Consider the following 25,846-nt stretch of genomic DNA (forward strand, 5'->3'; position numbering starts at 1 on the left):
ATTAAGGTGCCACGTCAGTATAAGGGTGTTTTTGAATCGGTTTTGCCAAATTCAGGGTAAAAGTGATCCAGTTTTGCTAATTTGGATGTTCTTGATACTTTGTGACAAGTTTAGGCGGTAAAGTGATCCTTTGTTCTTATTTTATTATTTACAGTATTAATTTTTCTTTTTTTCTTAGATATTTATATTAAAAGCCCATTTTAAATACGGTAAAGCCCACGGCCCACTCATTATATGCTTCTCTCTCTTTCTCACTCCTAAACTCAGGAGCCGTCAGCACAACCAAAACCAGACAACATAACCAGGTTTCAGTTCTCCAACTCGAAAGTCTCCGGTAAGAAGATGAGTAATTAAATGCTCTACTCAATCGCATTACTTTTTTTATTTCGAATTAATATTTTATATAAATTCAATGCTGATACATCCGATTACAATTTGAATTTCAGCTAATAAAAATGATTTCATCCACAACACACATCAGTCCAAATACAGCAGTATCCCACTCACTTAATCACCGCCGTTTATTCAATCAAGTAATCAGATTCAACGGCAGGAAATCCGTCGTGTCTGCTTGTCTTAACGTGGACGTGAGAGCACCGGATAATGGAGGAGCAGTAACAGCGGTGACAGCGAGTAAGGAAGTAATGGATGCTGAAGCGAAGTATTTGGTGGGCACATATGCAAGAGCGCCGGTGGTTTTGGCGAGTGGCAAAGGTTGTAATTTGTATGATGTTGAAGGGCGAGAGTATTTGGATATGACTTCTGGGATTGCTGTGAATGCGTTAGGGCATTCTGATCCTGATTGGGTCAAAGCTATTGTTGATCAGGTTAATGTGTTGACTCATGTCAGCAATGTGTATTATTCTGTTCCTCAGGTTTGAATTCTTATGGAAAATTCTTATTTTTTTTAGTTTATGTTTCAATTTTCACTTTATGGTTCTTGAATGGTTGTTTTCTGAGAAATTTAGGATTTAATGAAGTAATTTGCATTATAATATTGGGGCTTAATTGCTTAAAAATCACGAATTTTAGATTATTTTGCAATTTTAATATTAACTTTCAATTTTGGCAATTTAATACATGGATTGCCATTTTTTTGCAATTCGAGACACCGAACAATTTTCCGTTAAAAAATGATGACGTGGACACCGAAATAAACATTGTTCCGGCGTTCACGTCAATAGTTTTCTGACGGAAAATTGTTGGGTGTTTTGTATTGCAAAAGTACGAAAGTTGGTGTCCGATATTGTCAAAATTGAAAATTCGTGTTAAAATTACAAAATACTCTGAAGTTCGTGATTTTTTAAGCAATTAAGCGTGATATTATTCCTATTTAAATTTACGAAGTTTAATGCTTGGAAACTGAATCAAGTTGGTCATAATCTCGGAGATAAAATTAACAGAAAGATGCTTCAGTTTAAGTTCAATCTATCATTCTTGTTATGTCAGCTGGTAAGGCTTTTGTGAATTGCTGTGTTTAGATTTAGTTTTGGTGTTGCTGCAGGTGGAGCTTGCTAAGCGTCTCGTAGCTTGTTCATTTGCTGATCGTGTATTTTTTACGAACTCTGGAACAGAAGCGAATGAAGCAGCTATCAAATTTGCTAGGAAGTATCAGAGACACTCAAACCCTGATGCTACTGATCCCGCCACTGAATTCATTTCTTTCAATAATTGCTTTCATGGGAGGACCATTGGTGCACTTTCTCTGACAAGCAAAGAGCAGTATAGGTTACCTTTTGAACCTCTCATGCCTGGGGTCACCTTTTCAGAGTACGGAAATATAGATGCAGCAAGAAAATTAATCCAACGAGGGAAAACTGCTGCGGTTTTTGTTGAACCTCTCCAAGGTGAAGGTGGCATCTACAGTGCGACTAAGGAGTTCCTACAGTTTTTGCGAGATGCTTGTGATGAGGCTGGGGCTCTCCTGGTGTTTGACGAGGTAAATTGTTATTCATTATCGATATATAGTCAAAATGTGGATAAGATGAACTATTATCTGGCATGTATGCACATAGGACACAATGTAATAGTAAGTGTGATTATCTTTTATCACGAATATCTCATTTGGTAGTAGACTATTATAGTTAGGTTGAAAGTTGGAATCAGTGTGTATATTTCTTCTTAAATGTTCTAGATCTATCCCTTTTTGCCCTTTTTTAAGGAAATTCTAAACAGTAATCCCTCCCTTAAATACTAGTTTGTCTGAAATATTTGTCTACTCTACTCTAACTCTGAGTATATATACCAAATGGTAGATATGCCAATTATCCAACCCAAAGTGTAAACACTAATCTCAAAGTGTAAGAAACTCAAAAAACGTGTCACTTATCTTTTGGTACGCTTGAAATACGTAGGAATTACCCTATTTTTGCTACATTTTGTCTGTGTTGATGAATCAATCATGGAATATCATTTGTGTTCTTTCTCGTACAGGTCCAATGTGGTTTAGGCAGAACAGGATACCTGTGGGCACATGAACCATACGGTGTCTTCCCAGATATAATGACACTCGCCAAACCACTTGCTGGAGGCTTACCCATTGGAGCTGTATTGGTGACCGAAAGAGTTGCTTCGGCCATAAATTACGGTGACCATGGAAGTACTTTCGCTGGCGGATCTCTTGTCTGTAATGCTGCCCTTACTGTCCTAGAGAAAATTGCAAAACCGGAATTCTTGGCTAGTGTAACAAAGAAAGGGATTTACTTGAAAGAAATTTTAAAGCAGAAGCTAGGTGGAAACTCACATGTGAAAGAAATTCGAGGGGCGGGCTTGATTATTGGGATTGAGCTCGATGTACCGGCCTCGCCACTTGTAGATGCGTGTCGAAATTCCGGCGTGCTTGTATTAACTGCGGGAAAAGGAAATGTCGTGAGGCTTGTTCCTCCTTTGATTGTAACAGAGCAGGAGCTTGGTCATGCAGCTGAAATCCTACAAAAATGCTTGCCAGTGCTTGATGAAAGTGATCCTAAATAGTAGCAAAGGATGTCTAACTGTCTAGCTGCTGATAGAACTTTTCACACTTAGAAGAATCAATTTATGCTGTTGTAACATTTAAATAATTGAGAAAAGTTATTTATCAAGTGGATAGCCTCAATCTATGTAGTACGGAAATGCCAAATCGAGAAAAGTCGAAACGGAAAATAGGAGAATAAATATTTTTATAATAAATTTTAAATATATAATTTGAAGATTCAAAAGCGTTTTCAAAAATAGTAACGAAATGTCAAATAGTAACATTTGAAAGGTTTCATTCATCCATGTATAGAGGTAATGCGTATGGTTCAATTGCAAGAAGCCATATTAATGAGAGATTTTTAGGTACATTTTTGCTCATCATGTTGAGTCAAAAATATTTTACCATATCATTAAAACGATGGCAGCAATGTAGTTAAATTAACTAAAAATTTCACACATTTAATAATATGGTAAACTACCATTGACTCTGTATAGAATGATTTCTCATTATTATTTCACATATATCCATGAGCCGAACTCGGGCAATATCAGACCAGGCTTGAGTACTTTTGATGTAGGTTTGAGCCCGATTTGAAATATTTACTACACAAACATGATCTCTATGTTATATTTATACGAGTTTCGTCAGACATTGTGCTTAATCGCATGTAAAATCATATAGTAATAAAAATCCAAATCCGATTATAAAAAACAGGGGTTTTATGTGTTCGGACTGAATTTGAGATTGAGAGAATCCCAATCCAAAATTATATATTCAACTCCGTCACAAGGTGAACGGATCTGGACGGGCCAGACCGGTCCGTGATCAGGTCTAGGCCTGCTACCTTTTTACCAACAAAATTCAAAAGTTCAAAAAAAGGAAGCAACGTAACGCACGCAAAATTTAAAATTTAAAAAAGATAAAAAAAGGAGAAAAAATTGAATAAAATCCGTGTCTTATGTTAATCACAAAGTTATTATTGCTCAAAATCCTCTTCCTGTTCCTTTCCTTCTCTAGAAACCTTTCTGTCTTAATCATTTCATTTTAATTTTTGTTTCACAGCTGTGATAAAACTTCATCACTCTCTGTTCATCGGACGGTGGAGATTTCATATTTGGCCGCGTGATCATGGCATCTGCTGTACCATCGAACAAGATCGAGTCAGCTCACCAGATTTACAGAGACGGCAACTACGAGGAAGCTTTAGGGTTATACACGGAGACTCTCTCCATGGCCAAAACCAAGGCTCAGAAGATCGCTCTGCACAGTAATCGAGCCGCTTGTTATTTGAAATTGCACGATTTCAAAAAGGTAACCGTTATTGTTTTATTCGCTTTAATTTTAAATTCAGTGGTTTTTAAATTTATTTGAATTGGAATTGATTTGAGGATGGATTAATAACAGTGGTGGTTGGTTACTTGCATCGTGATCATAGGCAGCTGAAGAATGTACGGCAGTGCTTGAGCTTGATCATAAGCACGCTGGAGCGTTGATGCTACGGGCGCAGACGTTGGTTACTCTTAAGGAGTATAATTCGGCTCTGTTTGATGTGAATAGGCTTATGGAATTGAATCCTTCGTCGGAGCTTTATCAGAGTCTTGAAACTCGGTTGAGGACGCAATTGGTATGAGTTATTTAATTCTCTTCGTAGTTATTCGTATTTGATTTATTTTTAAGGTAGTAGTAGATCATCAATGTGTTTGATTGTTGCCCGCTCGGGTTTGGTCCAGTGGTATAAGTCTCGGCCATCTGGGCCCCATGGTCGTGGGTTCAAACCCCAGAGCCCTTTTCAATGAATGAAGTGGTTGAGACTAGGCTAATTTTCGAGGTATGTGGGCTTGCGGGATGTCCACATCCCGGGGTTTGACAGTGCGGAGTGATCCTTGTTACCAAAAAAATGTTTGACTGTTTCTATAATAGAATTCGTTTTATATGAAAATTTGAATTTATTTGCACCAAAGGACCCGTAATTATGGTTGGATCATTGTTAGCTATTCAATGTAGTTGACCAATGTGGATAGACATCTTGCTGTTATTGTGGATCGAATCGAAGGTCATTGCTATTTTACATTTTTGTGAAGTTGCTGAAATATTTATGATGTGTCAAACATGGCTTTTGAGGTTGCTTAATGACTTTAGCTTTGGATCAAAGAAAACCTTTTTTTTTTCCTTTGAAGTAAACTTTTTGTTGGAAATGCATCTGAATTTTTGAAAATTGTTTCGCTACAGTAAATGATGCCTAACCTTTTCTTATTGATCAACGATTCTCGACTTTAAGAATAATTACTTGATCCAATTTCTAAATCTTTGCCAAGCTTGCAGTTTTGTTATTGTTAAATTCCTGCTTTCAGTTTAAGTAATTGTTTTGTTTTATTAAACTCTTGCTATCATTTGAAGTAATTATTTTGTTTTGCTTAAGTAAAGTCGCTGGCTCCAATACCTGAATCTGAAGCCGAGTTGGAAGAAGAGGAAGAAATAGAACAATATGGAGATAAGAAAGAGCAGGATGAAAAAGAAGAGGCACCTGTGGCAGTGATAGGAGCTAATTACAAAACAGAACCTTCCAAGACTATTGAGGCTGAAGTCATTTGGCCTAAAACATCAAATATTAATGGGTCTTTTGCAATAGGTAGAGAGCAAAAGTTGGAGCCTAGAAAGACCATTGCTGCTGAAGTTATTGCTCAAGCACAGCGAAAAGTGGAGCACAGAAAGTCTGTAGCTTCTGAAGTTATTGCTCAAGCACAGCGAAAAGTGGAGCACAGAAAGTCTGTAGCTTCTGAAGTTATAGCTCAAGCACAGAGGAAGAAGGAATCATCTGAGCTGCATTCTAAAGGATGGCAAGCGATTCCAAAACCCAAGGGACACTCAACTTTGGACTATGCTCGTTGGGATAGAGTGGAAGATGACTCGAGTGAAGATGACGACGACGACGATGATGAAGAAGACTCCCAGCCTCAGTTCCGTTTCCGTGTAAAAACTGTTGGTGTGCGACCAGTGAAGTGAAATGATTAACGCGGAATACAGACATGAAATGTTGCACTTATAGCTGGCTAGACGTGAAACGCAAAAGGTTGTGAGATTTAACGACCAGAAGCCAATTGTCTCGTGTCCTTATATAGATAGAAGACTCCCTGCCTCAGTTCCGTTTCCGTGTAAAAAGTGTTGGTGTGCGACCAGTGAAGTGAAATGATTAACGCGGAATACAGACATGAAATGTTGCACTTATAGCTGGCTAGACGTGAAACACAAAAGGTTGTGAGATTTAACGACCAGAAGCCAATTGTCTCGTGTCCTTATATAGATGCCGAAAGACCAGATTTTGCCTGGAACATCAAAGTGTAAAGCTGACCGAGGAGGTTATAGAGATGGGCTGGAGGATTCTAGTGGAAGGCTTGTGGAGAAGCGTGGAGATTATGTTATAATATCCAAATAGCTGAAACTAACCAATGCCTTCAAGTGCAAAAGTTCCCATTGTCTGAAGTCTGATTATTTTGGGGAAAAATCTCGATCTTCGTCTCGATACAAGTATTGAGATGCAGCATTTCCTTCAGGAGGACTAATCCCTTTTGTTCATGTCGGAACAAGCATTTGGCCCTGCGGATTATCGTTGCTAAAAGTTGACCAGTTTGATTCGATATGTTGGTAAATTATTTTGTTTTTGGCTTCATTATGTGTTCTGTATAATCACATTGCCATACTACTGATATACAGTGGTTCTTCTGATTGTGATTTTATCAGGGTGAAGCAGTTTTTTTTATCAGAAGGTTGGAGATAGTCCTTAGATGGTCCGCATGTACTTCTATTTATCATCTATTTGTAATTTAGACACTCATAAAACAAGCATACAATATTAATTGATTGGGTTGTGATTATCTCAAGTTCATTTTGAACTTGAGGGGGTCATGTTCACGATCAACACCGTTTATTGTAAAATGACGGTATAGATTAATTTGATTAAAATTATACTTTTTTTTATCTACACCATTCATTTTACAATTAACGGTGTAGATTGTGAACGTTACCCTCTCAAGTTCACTTGAGTGAATCCCAATCCTTATTTATTTTATTTTATTTTATTATAGTTGTTCTTTTATATTTAGAGCACTTAATTTATCTAAATACAAGATCCTTCAATTTTTATACTCATTTCTTCTTCAACTTTAAAATATTTACTTTTTAAAATATAACAATTCACTAAAAACTATAATTGATATACTCAATAATATATAAATATTCTAAAGAATTTAATTGATTAGCCACTTGGAAAAAATTAGGTTTAATTGTTCAAAAAATTATGAAATTTAGCATGTTTTGCAATTTTAATACGAATTTTTAATTTTGTTAATGTATGACAGCTGCTTCCGAATTTTTGAAATTTAAAATACCGAACAATTTTTCATCAAAAAATGATGGCGTGAACGTCGAGACAATATTTATTTTCGCTGTCCACATTAATATTTTTTTGACAGAAATTTTTTTATTGTTTCAAATTGTAAAAAAAAAAGACAGTTTAAAAATTAAATTGCCAAAATAAAAATTATAAAACATGCTAAAATCATGATATTTAATCAATCAAGTCAAACTAACTCCAATTAAAAATATTACTTTTATCAATTTTTATTTATTAAAAAAGAGTATGAAAAAGAAAAAAGAAAGAAAAGAAAAGCCTTGGTTGGGCCTAAAGAGCTAAAAAAAAATATGAATATTATTATAAAATATAAACCCTAATCGAGCGTGAAAGCCTTTTCCTTCTCCTTTCACTCGTTTTGAGCTTCTTCTTGGAGTCTAGGTAACCCTCGTTTTTGCCTCTCATGATTTACGATTCTTGCTCTTCTTTTCTGCCGTTTTGATAATCTCTTCGCTGTTTTTCTGATTCACTCGATGGTCTCCAATTCCTCTTCTCTTCGGCTTTCCCCTAAAAGGCGAAATTTCGGTCCCATCCATTTTTGTAAGTATATAACAGAAATTTAGGGTTTTTTTTTATTTGGTTTGATTGTAAGTAATTATCATTCCGTGAATTTCTTGTGTTTTATATCTATTTATTGTGTGCCTTGAAGCTTTTTTTGTTTGTTTTAGAAATCTGGGAGTTACGGCTGTTTTAGGGTTAGGTTTAAGTCGATTTATCTTAATTGAGCTGTTAGTTTAAATTCTGCACCGCCATTTTCTTTAAGGAATTTAAGTTGTTCGATAGGTTTTTTCTTAATAATTTGACCAAAATCTATTGTGAATAAGATTGTTTCAAGTAAGGATTCGTAATTTGATAGATTTAATGTGTTGATCTATGAAGAATAAAACTTTATGATATAGAAATCAATTCAATATCATTTAAGTGAAATTTGTGTAAAATTTGCTGTCCCCGTCTTCAATGCGATGTAATTTGTAAATTATGAAGATTCTGTTTTATCGGGTCTAGTTTATCAGCATTTTCTTTGTAATGACCACTTGTCTAATTGTATTCATGCTATATCTACATTTTGAACTCCATTTGTGCTCATGCTATATTTGCAATTGCTTTTATTGTAACCCACCATGACTGGAACAGTAGGTATGTTGTATTAACGGATTATCTAACGCAGGGAGATTATTTATAGCATGGTGATCTAGTCAGCACATTGGTCACACATATAAAGAATAAAATAATATTCTTTATTTAAAATTTGGATCCTTTTGTTGTCCAAGGAGAGATATGGCTAATTCACTGCCTGGTGATACCTCTCTTCACGGAACAAACCTCCAGAACTATCCTCAGGAAACATCAGATGATGGTGGCAAATGGTACTTCTCCAGGAAGGAAATTGAAGAAAACTCTCCTTCTAGACGAGACAATATCGACTTAAAGAAAGAGACTTATTTACGAAAATCCTACTGTACATTTCTACAAGATTTGGGCATGAGACTCAAAGTGTGAGTCTTTTGAATATTTAGTTGTGCCTTGTTTTTTTTTTTTAATAATTGAAATTATTTGAAAGTCTTTAAGATATTTTTATTTATGTTCTATCAACAATTGAATAATTTTCAGTTTGGTTCATGTTCCATTTGTTACAAGCTGTGCAATATGCAAAGAACAGTTATTTGGATGCTCATATAATTTTATGTGTTCTGATTATTATTTCACGCAATTTCAGATAATGTGCACAGTGCACGCAGGTGCACATCGAGTTGTCCACCTAGCATACATCTATATGGATTTTGGTCGTGTTTCATTTTTCATAATCAAATAACCATTTTAAACATAGTTAGGGAGTGTAAACAAACTATGCTTTAGTACTTATTTTGTTTTTATGCTAATTGCCCAAACGTTTTGGCATCTAGATATTTAATATAGTGAGAATACTGTCTGCAGAAGCTTCAATTAGGATATCTTATCTTTCAGATAAATTTTAGCCTCGTGAACAAAATTGTTCTAGATATGAGCATTTTGTACTTCTCAACTCTCCTTCAAAATCTTTCCTTAATTTTATGATAGATTTCCTGCTATGTGGCTTTTCTACCTAGCTTCGATATCTCGATAGTTTATCTTGTTGTAGGTGTACATCTAGTTTCAAGTTATCTGCATGCAATTCTGCGTGGAATATGCTTTATAAATGTAATTCTTGAATTTCTTATAATGCAGGCCCCAGCTAACAATCGCTACTGCAATTATTTTTTGTCACCGATTTTTTCTTCGTCAATCTCATTCAAAGAATGATAGGAGGGTGAGTTTGGCTCTCTTATTGTATAAAATATTTTCTTTCCATATTGGGAAGTGCTTATCTCATCTGTAGTTGCGGTGAAATCGTATGGGATAGCAGCTGGTAGAGTTTTATTTCCATTTTCCATATTTTTTTGCTGTTCTTTGTTTACATGCATTTGTTTAGTGTTTCATTTCACTCAAATTATGTTGCAGACAATTGCTACAGTGTGTATGTTTCTTGCGGGGAAGGTTGAAGAGACTCCTCGTCCATTGAAAGATGTTATCCTTGTTTCATATGAAATCATTCACAAAAAGGATCCTGAAGCTGTTCAGAAAATCAAGCAAAAGGTATGGTGCCCTTTTCAAAGGACCGTTTTCTTATATCTATGTGTAAGACTTGTGTTGCCATTATGCTATTTTCTCTTCTACATTGCCGTGCTTTTATTCATAATAATATTAATTTTGGCCCCCACGGTATCCCAACCCTGTGCAACCCAAGTTCAGTTGCCTAATGCCCAGATGCATTGGTAACGAACCTTGCTGAAATGCCATATTCTACAGCCTGGCTGTTGCTTTTCATAGATTACTTTGATAGGTACAACAATATTTTATTTTTTAGCTTTATGACTCCTTTGTGTTATGTGCTTAGCATCAGAATAAGTGTTTGTTTTGTTCAGATTCAAATGACCCATAGTAGCTTTATCTTCCGCTTAGTTCTTAATCTATTTGTATCCCCACGTCATGCAGGAGGTTTATGAACAGCAGAAAGAACTAATATTACTCGGGGAGAGAGTTGTACTTGCAACTCTTGGTTTTGATCTAAATGTGCAGCATCCATATAAACCTCTTGTTGATGCAATAAAGAAATTTAAGGTTGCTCAAAATGCCCTTGCCCAGGTTGCATGGAATTTTGTGAATGATGGGTATGAAAAACTGCTTTATTTAGTCCATATGCACTTTTTTTGATTACCTCTTCTTGATCGAGGAGATGCCGCATGCAGACTGCGCACATCTCTTTGCTTGCAATTTAAGCCCCACCACATTGCGGCAGGTGCCATTTTCCTGGCTGCAAAATTCCTGAAAGTAAAGCTTCCGTCAGATGGCGAGAAAGTTTGGTGGCAAGAGTTTGATGTCACCCCACGCCAGTTGGAGGGTGGGTGTTCTCCCTTCCTTTTAAATCTGAGTGTAAAGATGTAATAACTGGTACTGCTCTTGGGATTTTTCATGCATAAATGTTTTTCTCAAAGCATGTCCCCTTTGGCATTCATTCTCTCATTATTTGAAGGATTTTAACCCTGAAATGAACTAAACCATATACTAGGTTTTAATTGATGGTCCTGCAAGCTTTTAAAATGTTGATCTTCCAATACTGTAATTTCGTCTTTAACCGTGAGCTCGTCGTGTCTTGCAGAGGTTAGTAATCAAATGCTGGAATTGTATGAACAGAACCGGGTGCTACCTTCGAGCAACAATGATGCTGAAGGAAGCACTGTTGGTGGAGCTACTCACCAAGGCACATCAAAAGCTTCCTCCAGCAAGGAGGAACATGTAGCGAATAATAGTCATACTCAGGCTGGGGGTAGTACTTCAAGACCTGGAGCCTCAAAGTCGATGGCGTTTGCAGATAATCGTCAAAGAACCACTCATAATTCAGGCCCTGAGCCATTAAGTGAGGAGATGAAAAATTCCCCTGAACACAATGCAGATGGTGAAGTGACAGATAATCTAGACCATGTAATAGATGCAGTGCCTCCGCATGAGATTGTTGGGGATTTTCAGAACACGTCAAAATTTGCATCAAACGGGAATGAAGATCAAGAACGAAATGTTCCAAGAAGTGAAGTAACTGATACCGGGGAATCAAAAGACAAACATTTTGCTCGTAACGTGGAAAATAGAGAAGGTACAGTAGGACGGTCACCTCAAGATGCAATCAAAAAGATTGACAGGGATAAAGTAAAGGCAGCTCTGGAGAAAAGAAAGAAATCTAGAGGTGATGTAACTCGGAAAGCCGACTTATTGGATGATGACGATCTCATTGAGAGGGAACTGGAGGCTGGCATTGAACTAGCTGCGGAGAGCGAAAAGAATAAGCAGGAAAGGAGGCAGAGCTGGTCTAAGCCTTTGGACAAGCAAGAACATGAGAATTCGCATCACGAGAAACATCGAGAGGATGCTGGGGATGAAGAACGTCAAGGAACAAAGGGGCAGTCATCACATAATTCGGATTTCAACAATATGGAAGAAGGGGAAGTTCCTGATGACATTGACCAGGTTGGCGTCCATTCACCCAAATCAAGCAATCGCAAACGGAAGTCACGGAGCCCATCTGAGGGCAGGCATCGAAATGATTTTGCGTCTGGCTCACACCATTACAATAACCATGACTACTTGGAGGATCGCAACAGGGTGAACCGGCTTGGTCATGTGGAGAGGGATCATAAAAGGCATGTGCCAGAAAATCAGGTCTGAAAACTTCTCCCTGTTACTGGAACTCAGCTGGTTTCAACTGCCATTAATCCTGTCTAGGCAGGATACTAAGATTCCGTAGTAACAATGGAGCACCCTGTTTTGATTTGATTGTTTGGACCCAAGACCGAACTTTGATCAGTTATATGTAATTCATTAGTCGAAATGAGTTTTTCTTTTCAATTTGAAAAGCGACTCACATTGCCATATTCTGCCTCATTTGTCTTTCAAGAATGCTTGCCTATCATTTTATCCATGTAAAATTATGGTATATTTTTTTTTGAGTTGAAGAGCGCACGCCTGGCAAAGAATAGGAAATTAAACTGTCAGGATTTTAACGTTATGCTTATAGGCCTCAGCTCTACTCCTTGGGCATATTTTCAAATTTAAACTACTCGGCTCTCACTTGAGAAAAAGCCCTTGAAATATATCCCTATGTATTTTAAGCAAGGAGATAGGTTATTTCTCCAGAAAAATTAAACCAAGTTGGAGAGGATTTCTCTACAAGAAACAACTACAATTCAAGGACTTGACAGTAGGAGGAATGAGCAAAACTGGAAACAATATCTAAATTCATCTTCTTCTATCACTTCGATGATCAGCAATTATATCAGCACCACGGCGTCTATGTTCTTGCCCTTCCCTGCTGCCTTTATGGCCATGACTAGGTTCATCCCGCGAGTCGCGCCTGTCACTATCCCGATGTTCTTGCCCTTCCCTGCTGCCTTTATGGCCATGACTTGGTTCATCCCGCGAGTCGCGCCTGTCACTATCTCGATGTCTCCTTTTATAATCGGAATCATCCCTCACTTCAGCCCTGCGCCTATCATCATCTGTAGTTCTCTTTCTATAACCTTCATTTTGCCTCCCATCTCCACGGCTGTCAATATCCGAACTTCTCCTCCTATAATCTCGATCATCCAACTCTTTTCTTCTATCAATTCGCTCATCAGAATATCGACTTGCGTTCCTTTCACGATGCACATCCTCCTCCCTGAATTCCCTATTTCTATTCCTGTGCCTATCATCTGAATTTTTCTTTTCTTCATCCCTGCTTTTGATATCTTCCAAACCTTTCCTATGCTTCTTCAGTCTCTCTGGATCATGGCCTTCATTTCTCTTTTCCAGTCTCTTATTTTCGGGAATCTCTTCATCAAACACCATATCGTATCTGCAAAAGTTTGTTTCACTATTATATGACCCACCCACACAAACATATCCACACAAATAATGATGCAAATTACCAACCTAGACTTATCTCCACCGCGCTGCACATTGTCATCCTTCAGAACATATTTTTGGGGATGGAGTTGCTTGGAGGCAGGACCGCCTTCGCAATCCTTGGCCATATGATCAGAAGCACCACATTTGAAGCAACCTCCTGCAGCAACAAGTGGTGGCAAAAATCGTGATAATGCAATTAACTCATGTACAGCTTCAACTAATTATTCTTTCAATTCTAACTTGAAAGATTGATCTCCTAGACTTGAAAAGGGAAGTGTCTCCATTGCACAAATTCAGAAAAGTTTAATATTTTTGTTAATACAATGGTCAGAAACATCTGTAATTACTTGGAGCCCGTTTAGATATTCCTTTCAGTAAGGAGAACAGCATGTGGATAACATGTTTAACTTATGAGTTGCAATAAATGAGCTAGATATCATCTAGATGTATAGGTGCCACAAAAAGTGATTACTATTGCATAAAAGTTTTCCAGGGGGACTTGGAAACAGAAAAGGAGATGAAAATCAGCAAACAAAATGATGTTTTTCATGAACTTGGCAAGTTTAGCCATCTTTCCAGAATTGCATTTCTTTCCAAGCTGTAATGGAATAACCCACATATTAACTGGGAAACTTGATAAGACCTAGAAGGCTAAAGATCCCCAAAGCTATTCCCAGAAGCTTGGACTTACAAGTCAAGTAGGTTTGCTGTCACTCTCTACAGAGACTACAATCTAGCCAGTTTGAAACACTCAGATGACCAGAGGTAAGGAGAAAATCAGACACCAAATAACATGATTTTTTTTCTCTTATTTCAATTTTTCACTCGTTCGTGCATGTGTGCACAGGTCTGTGTGTGTCATTATGCGGTCTTTTTTTATTAAAAAAACTAGAGCTAAAATTGATCAAATGCAATTCACAGAGGGAAAAGACATCAGGCAGCTGATAATGTTAGGGGAACAGACTCTGCGTACAAGAACTGTTGCTTGGTATTGCCATTTTCCTAATTACACACACATAATGATGTAAACCAAAATTACCTCTACCCATTTGGCCACCTTTGCGCCTGTATTCAGCCCATTGTTTTGCAACACTCTGACTGAAATCCACATGTATCCTTCTATCATCAATTAAAGCATTATCCATCTATCATGAAGAAGAAGAAGAAGAAAGTAATAATGCAACGTTAACAAACTAAGCTCTATTATCAGGACAAATATGTAACTGAAACAGGAAAAGAAAACTGTCCCCCATTCCATATGTAAACCAATAAGCTTGTCATATTTTAAGATTTGTTAAAGGTGAAAACTGCAGTTATTTTCTAAACTTGGTTTTAGAAACTCTGTTTCAAGTGATGATAAATTTCGTGTGATGCTGACACAAGAGAAGAACCGTGTTTCATCTCTGGTTGCTTCAGAGTTTCTCACAAATTATCATTGGCCTCTAAATAGTGCAAGAATAGAAGCAAGTTTTAAATGAACTAAATAGTCAAAATAGGAAATCAGAAATAGAAGTAAAGAGGGTTGTCTTATCCCTTCATACCTTAAAATATGCTTGCTCACATGATTCTTTGTTCTCAAACTCTGGTTTGACAAACAAAAAAAGAATTATGTTTCTTGGAGAACGGCCAATGTGAATATTTAGAAAAATAACAAAAACGGCAAATAGAAATACAAAGATTATAAACATTGCCATGTGATCAATCTTAACCAACAAACAGATACATCATTATGCTTGCCAAAAAGACAAGTCAGTAGGAAATGAACAATTGGTAGCCTTCATTATTATTGAGGGTACCAATAAGTACCGCCTAATAATCTTTCTGTAGATAGCATTTTCCAGAGGATCCAAAATCTAAAAAACTTTTTAATATTATAAAAAATATTAACAAAACAGCATGCTGGGTTATAATTTAGGACGCTTATTATAATGCTTAGTGAAGCAACAAAAGTCCTTGAATCTTCAAAAAAACTATTTCTATAGATACGAATGCACCATATTGCTATAATGTCTATGCAAACGCTTTAGAAACATACACTGATATACCATGTCTGCAAGGAAAATGCTTATCAATACTTCCACTGAATAAGAAAATCAGTTAGGAAAGATAACTTGATGATCCATATCCTTCCATATGATCAGTCCACGTACATACTATCTCTAATGCAGAACAAGAATTATGAAATAAGAAGTTCAAAACTTATTTATGAAAATAAGGATTTTCAATTAACTCATTTAGTTGGAAGTTCATCAAACCTAAAATTATGTTTTAGGCTTTAGCACAAGAATTCTGATTTGTAGTGTAGGGATAGTTTGGTAATTTACGATTTCTGCGTGTACAATATTGCTGTAGCAGAAATCTAGTTGTTATATTTTATTATTGTATGTTTAAGAATTCTATTTGATTTAGAAGTTCCTAAATAGTATTGATCTTATATTTCCAGTTAGAATTTCCAAATCCTACTAGTATTATAATTAGTTTAAGACTATAAATACTTAGTTTCTTATTATGATTGAGGAGTTCAATTTTCATAGTCAAATATATTGTTATTTCAGCAATTTCCATAATTTCAATTAGCAAAACCCTACGACATAGAAGTCCAAAGTCAACTCAAGAAAAGGAATAATCAAACTTGTGGAACTCTTCAGTCTTACCACTGTATTGTGTTTACCCTATAAGTAGATCTACTAGTGGATATGTGTTGATATCCTAGCACATATAAAAGCAACAAGATTCCACTTACCAATAAATGCATAGCATAAACTGTCTCCAGTTTTGAAATCACGTATTACTTCAGCCCTGCCATCACTCACATAGAATTAGAATCAATTGTTGCTTCCGTACATGCTAATAAATATGATAGTTCTCACTGAAATCAATTTACTCACGATATAACAGTTCCAAAGCGTGAAAAAATTGTATTCAAGTCCTCATCCTGTATCAGAAAAGGAAATGTTGGTATAACCTTAAGATAACAAGCTACCAATTCAATCAAAGAAAGAGATCAAAAGACTCACCTCCGTAACTGGATTCAATTTACAAACAAAAAGAACATTATCTGGAGGCTTTACATCAGCATCAGGAATATCCCCAATCTGCAAAACAGGGAAAATAAAAAAAATCATTTCCAAGTCCAACAAAGTCATAGACAACGTAAGCCCACACCCAGGAAATTGAAGACAGAGACAATATTTAAGCATATATTCTTACAGTCTCAAGGACGACAGCACTAGAATGGGCTTCTTTTACTCGAAGAACCTCCTCAAGTTCTTCTGGACCTAATGTCTCATCCATGGGTACCCAATCATCTTCAAGTCGCACCTCATCTTCAACCTAATAAAAGCAGAATAATGTTAATTGTTATGAGAAAAAATAACTCAAGCAACATTGTTCTTGGAACCCAAATAGTTAAAGCAAAACAGGTCATAAAAAGAGCAGATCTGACAACAATGAGCTAATACCTCATCCTTTGGTTTTCCTTCAGGAGAAGCATCGGGAATTAATTCTTGTAGCTGTGGAGGATCATCAAACGGATCATCGAGAATATAAGTGTGTTTGATGCTGCTCAAATACGTTACATAAGTCAGCAAGCTGAAAGAATCACCAGGCAGAAATAGAGTATTCATGGGGGTAGAATGACAAACCGGATATTTTTATACGGTTTGTTCTTTGTATCCACATAAGCTTCATTTATCCTGGTCAAAGTTTCAAATCCTTCTGCCATCTCTCCAAATACCTATAACGACAAATACTAGTCAACTTGATTTGCAACAACATCTTAAAATACTTAAAACTAGAAATAACCCCTAAATCTCAAAAACAAGAAAGAGTAGACGACTTAAGCTATAAATAGGGAGACTTACAGTATGCTTCCCATCGAGGTAATCCAGATCATCACGCAATGTGATATAAAACTGATAAAAATGAACACGAGGCACATCAACTGAGATATTCTTTTCTTCTTTAAACAAAATACATAATTAAGCGGATAATAAAACAGTTTATACCTGAGAAGCATTCAAATTCTCTCCAGCACCAGCCATTGCCAATGCACCAGTCTTCGAATGTTTCAAATCAAGATGGATTTCATCACCAAAAAATCGAGCCTGCTCGCCATATAAAAATCTGAAAAAAGTTATAATAAAAATAATTAAGATAAATGAAAACCTTCTCTGATTAGACAAACTAATTTAAAACTGAAACCCTAAGAATGCAAAACGCTAAGCAATTGGCAATACAAGAAACAAAATAAAACATAAAATGAACAAAATCTTACTTATAAATGGAATCACCACCAGCTCCTGTACCAGTTGGATCACCAGTTTGTGCAGTGAAATCCTTTTGAACAGTGTGAAATAGGCATCCATTGTAATACTTTATTCTGCGAAACAAATTTATTATGTTCAGTACGCGTAATTTCTTATTCAAATTAGAGAAGCAAAATTACATATTAGAAACAAAGCGCAGAATCAAAAACAATATTAATTTGAGAACAAAACTAAGAAGAGTATCAAACACACTACAGCTTACTTGCAAAGCTTCAAGAAATTCTTGCAAGTTAAGGGGCACTTTTCAGTGAATAAATCAACTACGATGTCTCCTAAACTTGTTACTATCAAAACCGACATTTTCTCTTCTTCTTATTCTTCTTCTCCTTCTTCTTCTTTTTCTTGTTTGGTTCCTGAGAAAATCGGGAGCGAAAATGAAACAACTCCAATTGAGCTAAAAACTAAAAAGGACCAAATGCTGGGTAATGTTTACCAACGGTGCCTGAACTTTCTCTCTTTCCCCTAACTGTCCTTAACGTTAAAATAGATCTCAATTGTCCGTGCACTTGAAATTTATATTCTAACCGTCAATGCCGTTAATTTTTGTTAACAACACCGCCGAATTTTGCTGGAGTAGCATGTGTCTTTTTTTTTTTTTTGGCAAAATAGCAATTGTATTAATTTCGGTAAATAAAAGTACATAATGTTTGAGAGAACTAGATAACAGAGATTACAATAATAACTCCTAGAAAGGAGGCTTTAAGGACTTTTTAGCCACTTCATGGGTCATCCAAGTACACATTCGCTTAACATATGCAAAGTAAGCGAACGGTATAAAATTATGACTTCTATTATTGATGAAATATCTTTCTCGACTTATTCTAGTGTCTTCGCAACTTCGGATGATATAATCCTGAAAGACAATGAGAACTACAATAAGTGATAAAACTCAAAATTTTCATATAAATCATACCAACAACTGTTACTATATTATATCTGAATCATGACTTATCTTGAACATTGCAGACGGTAGAAGGCTTCATCAACGTACTTTAACCTCACAAGGAGTACAATATCCTCACAAGGAGTATGAAATCTCACAAGGAGTATTTTAACCTCACAAGAAGTACTGTAACTTCACAAATTAAAATGACAAATTTTACCTACTATATGTAAGAATTGAACCACTAAATAATGATTCTACATAAAATTATGATAAAAAGCCAACCCTAATGCAAAACATAATATTAGAAATCAAACTTTAATGCAATATATGATGTTAGAAAACAAACCTGGAACTGGAGGAACAACTTATCTAAGGATGAAGGCTTTAAAGGAGAAGATTACCACAAGATGAATTGTTTTCACCGATTCAAACTATATTTCCTTATACAAAATTCTTTTTGGCCAAATATATTTAGTGTTTTAATCCCTCACAATATGACCCAAATAGCCAAGTCATAATTATAATAAAGAAAAATTATAAAGTCATTTTCCGATCATACATCACAATTCAAGAGAAGTAAAAACAATGAACACTATAAACAATATCAGACATCAAACACGTAAAACAGAGAAACAACAAGAATAGAGAAACAAAAAAGATAGGCTAAAAGTGTGTACCTTATCTTCTAGGGCTATTGTGAAATAACTGCTATTTTTAATGAATTATTGTTCATAAGACTAACTGCAGTGAATGCTTGACAATGCCGATGCCTATTGTATGATGTCTTACAAAAACAAGTTTAAGCAAGTTACTTTTGAGAAAAGGACACACATTTAAGATGGTGGTGATGATGGTGCGGTTTCCATGTAAACCCATCAATAATCGTTGCCCATTCAAATTGTTGCATGTTCCATTTGATTACCAAATTTCATGAAGAAATCATCACTAAACTGTCGATAACCGTTGGCCTCTTCACTGAGACACTTTCCTTGCATGTGATTGAGAGGTTTTAATTGACAATTTTGTAAAATTCATGTTGAAAAGAGAAAGAACGTACCATGGTCTGTGATGCCAAAAAAAAAAAATTGATCCATTAACAAGAAATAAACTAGAAACCAAAAACTTGGCCGGCCGTCAAGTTTTTTGTCATTAACATATTAGTTGGGATTTGACTTCACTTTGAAATTTTCTTATTGTTTGATTAGCCTTATCATCCCGAGTAGCATGTGTCTTGACTCTTGCTAATATATGTCGTCAAAATAAATAAATTACTACTAAATTACTTATCAACCCATAGACCGCATAGTAAAATTTGATGATTTTAAAAGAAATAGATAGCGGGAAGAGACAATTGAGACGTCAATCAAAAAATACAAGATGGTTGAGATACATATAAAATTTTATGGGCGATTGATATATAAATTTTAAGTATATGGACAATCGAAATACTATATAAATTTTAAAGATGTTTGGAAAAAAATTAAAGTTGGTGGACTATTGGTGAAAATTGCCCCTAAAATGTTTAATGAATATAGGGTCAATGGGGCGCTAATTTTTGCGCCACGAGATCAAATAAGTATATTTTAATTTTTTGCGTCAATTACATTCTAAATTTGTATTTTCGGAGTCAAATAGATCACTTCAATTAATTTGGTCTTCAGATTTGTGTACCGGGATCAAATAAGTATATTTTAAATTGGTGTCAATTAGATCCCATATTTATTTTTCGGAGTCAAATAGATCACTTTAATTAATTATGTCTTCAAATTTGTGTACCGTGATCAAATAAGTATATTTTAAATTTTTGTGTCAATTAGACCCTAAATTTGTACTTTCGGAGTCAAATAGATCACTTTAATCAATTAGGTCTTCAAATTTATATACCGGGATCAAATAAGTATATTTTAACTTTTTGCGTCAATTAGATTCCAAATTTGTATTTTTGGAGTCAAATAGACCATTTTAATTAATTAGGTCTTTAAATTTATGTACCGGGATTAAATAAGTCCATGTTTGATTTATACATGAAGTTTCTTGATTTATATTAAAAGAGTTTGGAGACTTAATTGACTAATACAATTTGAAATAAGTTATTTGACTCCAAAAACACAAATTTAGAATCTAATTCAACTATAAAATATAAACTGTATTTTATACTTCAATTGTCAATTTAGCAGTAATGGCTATGGGTTCTGTACCATTGCAGTGCAGGTTAATGCCGGCATACAAGTTTGAGGGATGTGTAACCATTTTGTTCATTTCTTAATCATACCTAAACCGGATAGACGGAGCAAGTTTGGGTCAAGTATTTACTTGAACCGGATAAGTTAATGGGCTAAAGGCCCATATGTTTGGGCCTATAGTTCTCATTGGTAGGACCAATACGCGCCCATTTGGAGGGAAAAGTTCTAAATTTCAAACTGAGAGTCTGAGACACTTTACCAAACACCAAACCTTGCGCATTTTAAAATTATTTTTTAACAAAACAAAAAATAAGACAGCAAAACCTAAAAAACACAGCAAAATTATTACATCCGTCCTGTCCAAAGTTATTTCCTTTGTCTCTATCCCCACCATACATGTTCTAAATTTCAAAAATAAGAGGGAATTATATTTACGAGCTTTAGCTAGAGAGAACACAACGTTATCCTACGGTATGTCGCAGTACGGAACCATTCACGGCGGAGTCGCCGGAGGAGGGCCGGATTTTCACTTACCGGATGAGATATTGGCGGTGATACCGACGGATCCTTATGATCAGCTAGATCTGGCGCGTAAGATAACTTCAATGGCGATTGCCTCGCGCGTATCGAAATTGGAAGGTGAAACGGGGCGTATGAGGCAGAAATGTTTTGAGAAGGATCGGGTTATTTATGAGCTCGAGGAGAAACTTAATCACCTGCAACGCGCTTATCAAGAAGCGGAGTCCAGTTTAAAGATTAGCCTCGATGAAAATGTAGGTTATCAGATATAAAATTATATTTAACTGAGTACTATGGTTGTTGAAATTAGGGATTTTATCTAAGGAATCGTTTTGTTCTATGGTTTTTAGGTAGTATGGACACTTCATTCATTCAACTTGTCCCGTTTCGGAAACATTTCAGTCCGCTACGTCAATTTTTTACATAGAAAACCTTAAAATAACACCGTTTTGCGATGTCTGGAGTGTCCATGTCCGTGCTACTTAGGTTTGAATAGAAGAAGGCCTTTTACATGAATTAAATGTGATGGTTTGGTTTGATTTTGAGCAATACTATTCAGCCAGCGACCGAGCTAGGATTTAAATGTCAGGAGGGCCAAATTGCAATATGTATTAAATAGAGGAGGCAATTTTTAAAATTAGGGATGGCCAAATTGTAATATAAAAAGTTTTAGTACTAATTTTGAAATTTTTGAAAAGTAGAGGGTCTTGGCCATCCCATGCCTCCCCTCCCTCTGTCACATACAGCTCAATGAGTTATTAATTTTGTGAATTTACAATGAATTGTTAAATTTGGTAGTTGTTGTTGACTTGTTGTTGGTTAATGTAGATGAAACTTGCAAATGAACGAGATTCACTAGTGGTGAGCGTGAAGAAACTCAGCCGTGATTTAGCAAAGGTGAGAATTTTTTGTTTATGTACAGAATTGAGTTGCATAATGTGTGTAAATTTGAAGTGCAATAGGCTAAATATTCTCTTGCTAAAACGAAGTTCGGGCCTATTCTATCCGTCCTTTGTTCTGTGGGTGTTATGAAGTAGGTGCTCTCGGACATTATGCCGATGATACTTGATGCAAGCCGTATTCGTGTTGCTGATGAAGACATCAGTAAAAATATTATGTTGTATAACAGGAATGCTAGTAGATGACTATTCTTGGCGTATGTTACCTAGGAGTCATTGCAGCAGTGATTTGATGCCTTTTGTTTTAGTCATCTTATCTTTAAAAAATCTGAAGAATATTGATTGCACTATGCCTTCATTTCTTGCTTTATGAAAGTTATATTTGTATTCTTGTAGTTTCATTGTAGCTCAGCGGAAAAATAACTAATTTGTTTTGACATATCTACAGTTGGAGACCTTTAAGAGACAACTGATGCAATCTCTAAGTGATGATAGTTCATCGGTAAGATCCTGTTTCTAAGTTCTTTTCTTGAACTGCTGTATTTAGGATCTTTGCTTCTTTTGTTTCTTAGAGGCGCTAATTAGTTTTTCTTCTATCTTAAACAGCAAGCTGAGACTGTTGACATTGAAACTTGTGACTATTCAAATCCTAAAACCTATGTTGATAAAGGTACTACTATTGAACTTGCTTCATCCTTCATTGCATTCATCATCACTTTTGCTTTATACATATATTGCTCCGTGCATTGCAACCGCAAGAATGCAGGTTCAAAAATTTGTTATATGCATCAAATCAATCATTTCGTCCTAGAAGTCTGAAGGGCAGGATGTTTTTTAACAATGAATGTTTTACTTATTATTTTTTTATTTAGAGAAATTAATTTGTTTCCTTTTTACCACCTTGTTGACATCCTATTCTCTGTTTGATCCAGAGGAGAGGATGAATGGCCATGCAGCCCAGAATTCCTACAGTGGATCTACTGATTCAGGAAGCTTAACTGATGATGGTATTGGACTAGTCTCTTCTTTTTATACACCTTTAAGTATCACAAGTCTTGTTATAACAGAATCCATCATGTATTCCGTTAATACTCTGGCTAACTTCATTGATACATTCCTAATATCACGCTCTTCATTCATTTTCCTCTTCTTTGCCTATACCACTGATTGCTGCATGTATTTTTCTCCATCAGTTTTCATATTTTTGAATTCTGCAGTTTCCTGACTTTCCGCTATTATATTTCCACTTAAGCGAATAAGCGCTCTGCAATACTTAGTCAAGTAAACAGTTCTCTGTATCCTCTTGATAACCGAGTTGGAAGTTCAGCTTATTAAATGGTCTTATGTTAAACCTGTTTTTAGGTCTTACAAGTGTGTATTTTTGCCAATTGCCATCCTTTTTGTTTTGGGTGAACTCAGTCATTAAAGGAAATTTATTCTTATGAATAAATTTTTATGAGCTAAAACATTTTACAATAGAAAAATGCATGAGTTCTGCAGTCGTGAAGCCATAGCAAACTTTAATTGATAAATTCTACTTTTTGCATTTTTTAGCAGATGCGTGTTGTATATCATGCTGAGTGTTAATAGATATGCTTAATTTGATAATACATTTATATAAATTGTTGTATAATAGTCTTAGATATTAGTTATATTATAATGTGATTATTTGATCTATATTACAAGCTGATCGTTTGGTCTAACAGCTTCAAGGAATGCTATGCAAAGATTTTCTATTACTCCTTACATCACTCCAAGGCTTACTCCAAATGGAACTCCCAAAATGATTTCCACAAGTGTGTCCCCTAGAGGTTTTTCTGCGGCTGGATCCCCCAAGAGAAACTCTGGCACAACATCTCCCTCAAAATCTCTATATGATGGGCGAACTTCACTTTCTTCATGGTATCCCTCAAGCCAGCAGTCATCAGCAGCAAATTCTCCTCCCCGTGGACGACCTATGCCTGGTTTGTTAAATTGCTCTGAACATTTCAATGATACCATTATTGTGCATTTTAATAGAAAATACAAGTCTTTTTGAAACATACATTGTTATCAGTGTAGTCTATTTTAGGCAGTTTAGTCTATACTATTTTTCATGGTTCTTAACACAATTTAGACTATTGCCCTTCCCATCTCATTTATCTCGTTCATTCTGGAAAATTGATCAGCACGCACTCCGCGGATTGATGGAAAGGAGTTCTTTCGTCAGGCCAGGTGAGTTTAAATTGTATTGTTCCTCTTAATATGTCTAGTGTCTTTATGTACGGCTATAGTATTTGGACCTTTCTGATGATTGATTAGATCTGTCTGTAATTTAGGAGTCGACTATCATATGAACAGTTCAGTGCATTTCTGGCTAACATCAAGGAACTAAACGCTCAAAAGCAAACTCGAGAAGTAAGAGTTAAACTGTAACTTAATAAATTTCACTTATTATATCACTTGTTGTAATAGTTGAACTAAAAGATTATTGTTCATTTCAGGAAACTTTAAGAAAAGCAGAAGAGATATTCGGGATAGAGAACAAAGATCTATTTTTTTCATTCCAAGGATTGCTTAATCGCAACATACAGTAAACTCTAAACTAGGTTTGCCTATTCCTCTTCTTCATTTCAGAATTCAGACTTCTGCTTGCGTAGTATCATTGTTGCTAGAGTTTATGGTAATGCCGTTCATCTATTTGATAAGACTTTCAGATGGATTATTCTAACTCAAATGACAACCATTCTTTGACAGGTCGTGGATCAAACTTTGCCCAACCGTTCGAGCCTCTTGTGAAAGATGCCTTGCAATAAATTCATGTCTAAGGCATACAGTTCACAGTCAACTTAGATACTAGTGAATTTAAATCTGAGCAACCAGAATTCTGAGTTTTTATTCCCTCATACATGCAGCTAAATTGTGTAAATATTTTTTCTTGGTTTGGCTTTACCTGCAGGGTACTAAGTAGTGAGAAAAATTTCATGGTCAATTTTGTTACTTTCGACTTGCATCTCAAGACGGAAGTTTCTTCAATCTATTACCAATTTACTGTCCCTTCTGTTTATTTGACATTTACAATCAAAAACTTCGAAATTAAATTTTGAAGTATTATGAAGGTTTAATGCCATGGTTAACCCATCCTGAAGAAGTAAAGAAGCATTGACTGGATTTGGCATAGTAATCCTTACCAAAATCAAATAACTACTCAGTAAATGGACCAATAAACGGACCAATGAACTTTAGCTCAAATGATGAAAGTGTCGAGCCAACATTATGTTAAAGTTATGTGTTCAATTTTTTCTGTAAACATTTTTCCGCCTTCATAATAAAAAATACTACTCAGTAAATGGAAGTAGAATATAAAATTTCATAATACATCAGTGACCAAATATCAGTATGTATTACATAAGGGTGTAATGAGTCGATTCAGTTCGAAACTTGATTTGGATTTGTTCAAGTTTTATTGTAAGAGTTCAGCTTGATTTTGGTAAAATGATGGGGACTCGATTTGACTCAGCTTGATTTATATTATATATACACTAAAATGAAATTGTAATATATAAATAAGGCTATAATTGTAAAGATATATAATTATAATGAATAAAAAATTTAAAACAATCATAGCTCGAAAAAGTTTGCTAACTTGTCGAGCAGAGTATTGTTTCAAATTTGACCAGGTAATTAAATCGAGTAGCTTGAATTTGAGATCGACTTAATTAATATCTAG

At 35.5% G+C, this 25,846-nt stretch overlaps 5 protein-coding genes across 6 annotated transcripts; 4 read left to right on the forward strand and 1 right to left on the reverse strand.

Annotated features, from left to right (window-relative positions):
• The first annotated feature begins 224 nt into the window (after window positions 1-224).
• On the forward strand, window positions 225-3,080 carry LOC126674717 (acetylornithine aminotransferase, mitochondrial-like). Its single transcript, XM_050369208.2, has 4 exons — window positions 225-334; window positions 447-875; window positions 1,505-1,939; window positions 2,434-3,080. Exons 2-4 carry the CDS (start codon window positions 456-458, stop codon window positions 2,971-2,973), a joined length of 1,395 nt encoding a protein of 464 aa, XP_050225165.1. The 5' UTR covers window positions 225-334; window positions 447-455; the 3' UTR covers window positions 2,974-3,080.
• An 828-nt stretch (window positions 3,081-3,908) lies between these two features.
• LOC126675491 (uncharacterized) lies at window positions 3,909-7,035 on the forward strand. The gene is made up of 3 exons (XM_050370135.2): window positions 3,909-4,267; window positions 4,392-4,580; window positions 5,381-7,035. Exons 1-3 carry the CDS (start codon window positions 4,085-4,087, stop codon window positions 5,957-5,959), a joined length of 951 nt encoding a protein of 316 aa, XP_050226092.1. The 5' UTR covers window positions 3,909-4,084; the 3' UTR covers window positions 5,960-7,035.
• Window positions 7,036-7,690: 655 nt separating this feature from the next.
• LOC126675431 (cyclin-T1-4-like) lies at window positions 7,691-12,305 on the forward strand. 2 transcript variants are annotated; one of them, XM_050370072.2, is made up of 7 exons: window positions 7,691-7,904; window positions 8,533-8,860; window positions 9,570-9,651; window positions 9,843-9,977; window positions 10,377-10,552; window positions 10,631-10,832; window positions 11,041-11,118. In XM_050370072.2, the coding sequence occupies exons 2-6, from the start codon at window positions 8,643-8,645 to the stop codon at window positions 10,824-10,826; spliced, it is 807 nt and encodes a 268-aa protein (XP_050226029.1). In that variant the 5' UTR covers window positions 7,691-7,904; window positions 8,533-8,642; the 3' UTR covers window positions 10,827-10,832; window positions 11,041-11,118. The 2 variants fall into 2 exon arrangements, with proteins under 2 accessions (XP_050226029.1, XP_050226028.1); XM_050370071.2 differs by having other exon boundaries at window positions 7,697-7,904; window positions 10,631-10,782; window positions 11,041-12,305.
• A 199-nt stretch (window positions 12,306-12,504) lies between these two features.
• LOC126675432 (peptidyl-prolyl cis-trans isomerase CYP59-like) lies at window positions 12,505-18,054 on the reverse strand. Its single transcript, XM_050370073.2, has 14 exons — window positions 17,853-18,054; window positions 17,599-17,703; window positions 17,330-17,447; window positions 17,186-17,236; window positions 16,967-17,058; window positions 16,784-16,883; window positions 16,533-16,655; window positions 16,340-16,417; window positions 16,211-16,257; window positions 16,066-16,121; window positions 14,864-14,904; window positions 14,362-14,467; window positions 13,347-13,479; window positions 12,505-13,269 (listed from the first exon to the last, which is right to left on the reverse strand). The coding sequence occupies exons 1-14, from the start codon at window positions 17,948-17,950 to the stop codon at window positions 12,672-12,674; spliced, it is 1,746 nt and encodes a 581-aa protein (XP_050226030.1). The 5' UTR covers window positions 17,951-18,054; the 3' UTR covers window positions 12,505-12,671.
• Window positions 18,055-20,987: 2,933 nt separating this feature from the next.
• Window positions 20,988-25,172, forward strand: LOC126675500 (uncharacterized protein At4g15545). The gene is made up of 10 exons (XM_050370146.2): window positions 20,988-21,492; window positions 22,067-22,135; window positions 22,586-22,639; window positions 22,744-22,807; window positions 23,070-23,144; window positions 23,844-24,101; window positions 24,306-24,351; window positions 24,456-24,534; window positions 24,621-24,725; window positions 24,874-25,172. Exons 1-9 carry the CDS (start codon window positions 21,193-21,195, stop codon window positions 24,711-24,713), a joined length of 1,038 nt encoding a protein of 345 aa, XP_050226103.1. The 5' UTR covers window positions 20,988-21,192; the 3' UTR covers window positions 24,714-24,725; window positions 24,874-25,172.
• The last annotated feature ends 674 nt before the right edge of the window (window positions 25,173-25,846 follow it).

Source organism: Mercurialis annua, linkage group LG3, assembly GCF_937616625.2.
Source record: "Mercurialis annua linkage group LG3, ddMerAnnu1.2, whole genome shotgun sequence".
Taxonomy (NCBI): domain Eukaryota; kingdom Viridiplantae; phylum Streptophyta; class Magnoliopsida; order Malpighiales; family Euphorbiaceae; genus Mercurialis; species Mercurialis annua.